Here is an 8,318-nt window from a genome sequence, read left to right on the forward strand (position 1 = left end):
CGGCGGGGGGGTCAGTTCACACAGTCCTCACAGCCAGGGTCATTCCTTGTGCAATGTTTGATGGAGGTGAAGGTAAAGTGGTTTCTTGGTCAACAGTTGTAATTTCTTCCTTTTAAAGTCGGTGGGTTTTTTGTACCTGTAAGCAGAAGAAGTGAATTAATCCACAAGGTGGACAAAGCCTGTCCTGTACAGTTAAACACGTCTGGAAAGACTTACTGGAAGCAACAATAGTGAGCAGGTTTTCAAGAAGAAACTCAAACCAGTATTTTCTCTGGATTATCTTTTTAACAAAACAAAGACTGCAATTTCTCAATGAATGTAAGGGTTTTGTAAGGAGAATTCCCAATACAGTACTCTGGATTGTAGGAGATGCTGTATGAGTACTTCAGAAGTACTCGAGCCAGCACAGACCAACCACTCTACCTGGAGATGCCCAGGATTGCAAGGTTCACCCTCTTCCTGAAAAATAACCCTCAGAAACCTTACTCAGACCTTCAGACACACATAACATCATAACACAGCAGTGTAACTGGCCAATCTAGTTCTTGGGATACTTAGAGCAGGAAAAGAACCCACAACCACCCAACAATGCCTTAAAATGTTCTTAAGATTCAATTGAAAATCAGTACCCCCTGTCTCAAATCTGATTTATTTTACAGAAATTCTGTACCAAAAGACTGTATGAGTTGATTTGTTTTATTGTTTTGTTTTAAATATAGCTGGAGTGTCAGATCAGCTAAGATCAAAATTAAAGCCTCCCACCCAGAATTTGTTAACTTCTTACAAAATTTAGTTACAAACACCAGCACTGTATTTGGAAATAGTCTTGTTTTTGAGAAGGGTCTCTAGCCATTGTATTTGCCTAGCAGCATTTTATCTCCTTTTCTTTACTAAAGATAGAATATTCCTTATGAAAGTCACCTAATGAATCCAAGAAACCTCCCTTGATGTAACAAGCCACCCACTGTAACTAAGGTCTAGTTCATTTCCTGTCATTGGCATCTGTAATTGCAAGTCACTTACAGTTCTATGACAATTGCTCCAGGTTTAATTTCATCCATCTCCATGAAAGCAAAGCACTTGGTGCTGGTAAACCTCTTCTTAGGCTTGTAGTGTTTGAATTCAAAGAAAATAGCTGCACCTAGAGTGGAAAACGGTTTAACAGAAAAGTCAGCAATTCTGGCCAATAGTTACCTGAAAACTTATCTGCCACTAAGGTGCTCTATGTACCTTGGAGGGAATTATCTTTAAGACATCTGCTCTTTACTCAAAGGCAACACTGTGTTCTCACCAAGCTCAGCACACTCAGAGAGCTTGTACTTTTCACTCAGTTGCTCACACCCAGGGAACAGTTTGTCCAGTGACCAAGGAGGTGATAAAGCAGCTCCATACCCCCGCTGTAGAGCAGACTGCTGCATTTTATCTCTTTTCATTCCCCCCTTGTCATCACAATGACCGATTTGAGAGAGACAGGATGCAAAGGTCTGGTTTTGTCCTGGGCTGGATCTGGAGCCCTGGAGCAGCCACAGCAGCTCAGGGGCAGCCTCCTGCCCACACTCTCACAGCTCCTGGGCCTTGTTTCAGGTCTCTGACACCACGTACCTTTTGTTAGTTTTTCAATGTGTTTCTGAATCTCGATGTCCACATTAAAATGGACATACGTGTCCTCCTTCCTCAGAGCCACAGGAGTATCCTGCACAGGAGTCAGATCTATCCCATTCAAATCTGCAGGAAAGAAACTGTGTGAGAATGGCACTAGCTTTTTAGGCTGTAAGGTCCTGCCTTAAGAGACTTATGAATCACTCCTATGACTGCCACAAAAAATGAATGCACACCTGGATTTTTCCCCTAACCTTAAAAAACAAAGGGGCAATCGTACCCCTTCACAGTCAGTGAATTTCCTTGTGCATCGTTCCTCTGGTTTCCCCACAGGCAGAGGCAGGGTGGGGCCACGGGCTGGGCTCCAGCTCTCAGTGCCAGCCACCAGCTGTGCTGCTCAGGCACAGCCACAACAGCCAATGTTGTGTTTGCGTGGAGCAAAGCTGCCGTGAAGGATGGTAAGGTGACCTTGCCTCGAAACTCTTACACAAGTGGAGATACAGGAGGAGCTGGTGGGCCCCAGCAGAGGCAGGGCTGAGTATCTCCACTCCCCTAACTCCAAAAGAGCATGCACACAAACGGGGTCAAATACCAGTCAGACACTTTGTGGGGCACCTGATCAAAACAACCACCCAAGACCCCATGAAACACCCCCCGCCCCATTTTGAGAAGATTCTCAAGTCTACAATGAGCATGTGAAACTTGGAGACCAACCCCCCAGCAGCTTAGACACTCCCCCAGAGGACAAATTATAAAAACTCCAGACATGAAAGAATTGGCATCAATCCACCACCTACAGACCAGGACCTCGACCCAAGACAGCGCCGCTGGATCCACAGGGGGTGATACTTTTTCTTCTCTCCTACCCTTCTCCTATCTTTCTTCTCTGTCTTACTTTCTAATGCTCTTCTACTCATTTTTATTAAGTAGTGCCACATTTTTCGCCCTAGATTGCAAGTAGGGAAATGAGTGTTCTACCACGTTCCTTTATCCATATCACTTTCTGACTGTCATTAGGAAGAGCCAATAAATAATTTGGTATTGTTTTCTGCGCCATTGTTGTGGCTCCACCACCTCCGTGGCCCTGCCGTGCAGGGACAGCCCCTTTTTGAGAGACTATGAAGATTCACCTCCCTCATCACCCACCAAGTGGGAGGAGACAGTTGCTAGGGACATGGTCAGGATCACAAGCACACAGCATGTGCCTCCTGCCTGGGCTCCAGGCTGAGGCACCACCCAGGCACTTCACCCAGCGAGCAGGCTGGGACCACCTGCTGCAGCAGGAACAAACCTCTCCCCAAACCTGCAGGAGAGCAGCCTTGGTATAGAACCCAGGAAAATAGCCGCTATGTGTCTTCAGGCTCCTAAGAGGGACAAAATTACTTCACAGCTACTTTTTCTCATTAAGAATCTCTAGAAATCAGGAATAGAAAGTCACCATTAGCAGACTAGGTGGTAGTCTGTCCACACGTGCTTTTGGATTCTATTTTCTACAACACTTCTTGGCAGCCACCATTTAAAGGAGCTTGCAAATAAAGAACCACATGCTAACAGGAAGACTTTTGGGGAAAGCAACCCTAGCAGCACACAGCCTCCCTTAGTTCCAGAAAGGAAATGAGAGCCAGCTCTGAAGGCAAGCAAGGCTTTTAACAATACATAAGAAGTTAAGAAGGACAAACACTTTGGTGGCAAAGAACAACTAATGTTTGCTTTACAAGTTGCGATAAGTTCCCACAGAAGAACTCTGTTAGGGCTGGTATCTTCCTGTTGGCCAAGAGAAACTCAGCATGGGAGAAGTAAATTTGATTAAAACCACATCCATCCAGCTAGCCCCACCACTGAAGTCACCCATTCTTCAACTTTCTGTCAGACTAGAGGCAAAGAAAGATACACAGGTGACTAGAGAAATGGAGCCCCAAGAATAGGTACACAACCTAAATATAACGCTGCAAACCTACGGCAACACCACGAACACAGAAACACTGCACGTTTCCCAGACTGAAAACACAAAAAGGCAGTTGTATCACCTGGGGAAGGCAAGAGTCATGCTCCAGCTTCCACCCCAACCAGGTGAAGCCCTCAAAGGTCCAGAGAGAAGTAGGTGGTTTCACCATTTTAAAAATCATCACAGGATGCCTTCTATCTATATATTTTGGCAGGTAACATCTGAGAACGTCACTAGGATTTAAGTGACATTCAATACTGTGACCCTCGCTTCTGCCAAAGAACTTGTCTGGTGGAGGAAGCGTCTGATCACACATCTAACAAGTATTTCATCCCCACGTTTGGTATCCAATAGCACATCTAAAAGAGGACATGCATAAGGTCACTATCGTAACTGAAAATAACTAAAGGCTGTTGGCTCAGCTACAAATGTTTTTATGATAAGCAAAAAAACCTCCATATACCTCAAAAGACTGTAAAGATAAGCAGAATTCAGGCAGGGCAGGTTAAGAGTAAACAATTCTGACTACAGGAGCTCACTGGTAAGGAATGCAAAAGGGGGCAGAGGCAGATGCTCCCACTAGAAAGAGTCTGAAGACCAAAAATCTCAGCCTCAAGCAAAAGGCACCAACCACGTTGTCATCTGAACTGTGACAAATCCTTTTGTTGCCTGTCCTGGACTGACACAGAGAGAGAAATGCGTCCAGATTCATGGAGCCTCTCAGAGGGGGAGGCTGTTAGCCCACCAGGCTTTGGCCAAAACATTTCACTGCCAGGACTAAAACATACTTTACATTTTATTTAACTTGCAAGCTTTGCTTCCCAGCTTTGTACCCATTCCTCTGAACTTTAAGCCTTGCTAAGATAAGCTTTGTCTTACTAAAAAAATTACTTTAATGACAGGGCAAGAATGGAGTCAGTGGGCTGTGGTTCACAGTCTCCAGAAAGCCCAGAGACTGCTGTGTGTTGGGGAGTACACTCAAATACAGAAGTTTTCCACCCTGGATTAAAGCAGAAGCCTTAAGCCCACCACAGAAAATGCAGGCACCAACAAATATTTTTCTCAGCAGGCTGAGAAATCAATAGAGCTTTCGGAAAGCAGTCTCTCCAAACTCGAAACGAGGAGACAGGAACAGATCATTACCCTTTACACTGACTGTGATGTAAGGATCAATGCACTGCCCAGCATCTTTCAGACCAATTTTCTCTATGTTGATGGTGAGTAATGTCATCCCGGGTTCAGATGGCAATCTGGGTAATAAAGTACCTGGAAAGAATAAAGCATGTTATTAACCCTTTGTGTCATCTTACAGCAGAGCCCTTGCTTATCCCATCATCTCTCCTGGAAGATGCTGTTCTCCTTAGGGGGTTCAAAGCCCAAGGATTTATACCCCAATAGTACACAGCACTATGGAAAAACCTGTGTGCACAGATACTCAACATCATTTGACAGATTTGAAAGCTGACACAAAAAAACCCCACAACTGCCTCAAGTCAAATGAATTCATAAAAAACCCCTCATGGCATAAGAAGAGAAAGGAGCTCTGTTTAAAGCATACTTTCTTGCTCTCATACAAAATACCTCAGCCATGGAACTCACTTCATATCATTAAGGATTAAATCTGGAAGGCTGGATTCAATCTGCAGTTGCAGGAAGTACAGACACTTATTCAGGAGTCCCGCCCCACTGAACATGACTTGGCTTCATGTTAAACATTTAGACTGGGAGTGTAAGAAGGAAAATGGTGTTGTTGCCAATCCCACTGGACATCAGGAACCAGAAGAGAGATGCTTAATGACCTAAGTTCTGCTGGCTTATACTTAAAGGAAAAACAAACAAACAAACAAACAAAACCCCCAAACAAACAGTGTTTGCATCCCCCAAGTTCCCTTCTGCCTTAAGGAACGAGCTCCCAGCTCTGCATCAAGAACATTTAGGATCAAAACTTTGTGGTCAGCATAAATGAATCTCACAGTGCTGAGGAAGACAGTGTAGCTGGCAAGAAATCCAAACTGTTCAAGTTCACTAAAAGCCACGAGACTCTACGGTCAACAGTGGAGCAGGTTTCCTCATGCTGGTTTTAGTGAAAACTGGCAGGCTTCAAGCCTCTCTCCAGTGTTAGATGAATAAGCACCAAGACAGAAAATACTTAGACTCGTGAGCAAGTTTGATCGAAGGTTTTGGTTTTTTAATAAGAAAAAAAAAAAAAACAAAACTTTATCCCAAGGCTTGAGATGTAAACAAAGTAATAGTTTCCTCTGGCAACTTCAATACAGGTTTTCCTTGACACTTTTTTTCCTCTTGATCTGCTTGAGGAACTGGAGAACCAAGGAGTTTTTATCCTGTTAGAGATTGCCTTTGCAAGAGGGTACCTCTAGACCTAGAGCCACAGCTTACGCAGGATTTCATGAGCATTCCCATGCCCAGTCCCTTTTTCAGGATCATCAGCAAGGCTTGAATTCACATCTACAGGGCAGTATGTTTCTGTAATTCCTGTTTTGGCTGCTAGCAGACTCATGACCTCCAAGGTACAAGCATCTGCAGACACTTCTCGACACACCACTGCAGAATTCAATCCACCATTCTGAAACAATGGGACAGGCTTCTGACTATAGCATAAGAAATGTTAAAAAAGCAAATTTATTAGGGAGCACCCCCTTCCCAAAGCTGTGTACACACTCTAGTTTATCTTGCTGCCTCTCTTGAACAGATGTTCAAAGACAAGAGTTCTTATTTCAATCTAAACAAAGGTTGAGGCAAACCCATCTTGTCTTTTTGCTCTGTCATTTTTCAGTTGTCTCCTAAAAGCAGCGTGCCCTATAAGAACCAAGAACTGTAACCTTCAGTTTTCCTGTGTCACTCAAAGGGACTAAGTGATGGGATAATTGACAGGAAAACCACCTGAAAGATGCATCAGATTGGCATTTATTATAAACATAGTGGCTTAAGAAAAACTATTCTGTTCATGAAAAACGCTTTCCAGGCGCGCGAAATCGCAGAGCTGCAATGAAAAGGAAAGTCAAGCTCTCTTCCAGCAGTTAAGAGGACAGTAGGACAGATATCTCCAAGGAACTGGTTTCCTCCCTGCATCAGCAGGAGGAGCAGCCAAGCCAGCGACGGACTAAACCAGGTGACTGTAACCTGTCTCCTGCCAGGCACAGCCACCCAAGCAGGTCTTTCACCAAAGCCTCCGTAGTCATTCACCCCAGGAGCCACGAGCTGACAGGAAACTCCCTCTGGTGTGACTTTGCCAGGGCTGGGCACCGCACTGCCAGTCTGCCACCATGGGTTGGGCCCGCTGGCCTTCTGCAGGCTCCCACCAAGGCTCTCCATGGGAAAACTGCCAGCCAGTTCAGAGACAGCCATGGGGCATCATCACTAGGGGGGGAAGGGAGCACAGGCAGAGGAACTCAGTGTCCTCTTACAAGTGCACTTCAGTAGACAAAGGTGAGCCACTGACAGCTGGCTGCCACCAGGACACAGGCGTTCAGTCTTTCCCTTCCCAAAGTCCTATCCAGAGAAAGGGGAAAAAGTGACAAGTCTCCTGCTGGATTCATGAATGGAAATGGTTCACAGAAGAATCTGTTGCCAGCACAGCGCTGGAATAAAGTACATAACAAGGAGAAAGGCAGGAAACCTTTGCTATTAGAGGCAGCAAACCACTCGTCAATTGAGCTCCATACAGCACCGAAGTCTAACTACATAAGTACTCTTTGTGTAAGATTTAAAAAAAAAAAGTTTATTCCACTAAAGAAGATCTAGCTACACCTACCTCTGGCTACACTGCAAGTCAGGATGCCTTTATTAGCACAGCAGGACTTCTAGAGAGCTGTAGGTAAGGTGTGCCACCAAATACAACCTTCCCTTTTTCTGGTACTGAAGGCAAATGAAGATCAACACACAGATGCCAAGTACCACAGTTGTTACCAAAGATTGTATTTTGAGGTTGTATTTTTGAAACTAAAAGCTGAATGAAGAACATCACAGCTACATGAATGTGATCAAAGAAATAACTGTATATACTAAAAGGTTATCATACCTTTATTGGCTCCTGGGTTAGATGAATGGTGCAATGTGATAACGATGAAGCCATGCATGTAGAAGACAAGACCATGATCAATTAGACAACACCGTTATGCACTATGGATTAAAGGCATACAGAAGCAAAGAGTGCAACACAGTTCTATCCACTCAGTATGGAAAGTCCACTTTACTCATAAAGCTCACCCCAGATGGCTGCAATCTGCTTTTGTTTAAGCCTCATCACCCAGAGAAAGGGCAACAGACCAACCTCTGACCGGGTAAGAAACCCCACACTCATTTACACCCAATGCAGAAACAAGACCTGTGTTCAAGCAGTACAAAACCTCACAGGCTTTGATTATTGTAATGTGGGGAAGTTCACATTAATGCAAAAAAAAAAAAAAAAGAGCTGGACACAGCTCTAATGGGGTGCACAGAGGTAACTGTTGGCACTATGGTCATGGCCTTATTGAGCCATCACCATATCAACAGCTACTCCAGGTGTCTCTGCTGGACTTTGGACAGCCAGGATGCATCTTCATAAATGGATTTATCACAGTGAATGACAAGGATCAAGAGGGTAAATGTCACCAATAAAGTATCAACAATTTGTAAGCTTAGCATAAACACCTGCAGACTGTATCTACACCAATATGGCCTGCAGGGATTATATTCTGTAGCACTCCTCGGCTCAGATCTAGGGCCAGCAACACCCCCAGCTCTTTCAGCCATAATTCCAGTACTACTTTCC

The 8,318-nt window shown here is 44.5% G+C and overlaps 1 protein-coding gene across 1 annotated transcript in view; it reads right to left on the bottom strand.

The window, feature by feature from the left end:
• Positions 1–8: 8 nt before the first annotated feature.
• Positions 9–8,318, bottom strand: part of AIDA (axin interactor, dorsalization associated) — a gene marked incomplete at its 5' end in the record, with an annotated part of 23,954 nt that continues 15,644 nt past the window's right edge. Inside the window, 4 exons of the mRNA XM_008948242.1 lie at positions 9–136; positions 1,024–1,141; positions 1,603–1,725; positions 4,688–4,810. Coding sequence (XP_008946490.1) covers positions 40–136; positions 1,024–1,141; positions 1,603–1,725; positions 4,688–4,810 — 461 coding nt within the window. The remainder of the gene's footprint in view (positions 137–1,023; positions 1,142–1,602; positions 1,726–4,687; positions 4,811–8,318) is intronic.

Source organism: Merops nubicus, unplaced genomic scaffold (assembly GCF_000691845.1).
Source record: "Merops nubicus isolate BGI_N331 unplaced genomic scaffold, ASM69184v1 scaffold23269, whole genome shotgun sequence".
In the NCBI taxonomy this organism is placed as follows: Eukaryota; Metazoa; Chordata; class Aves; order Coraciiformes; family Meropidae; genus Merops; species Merops nubicus.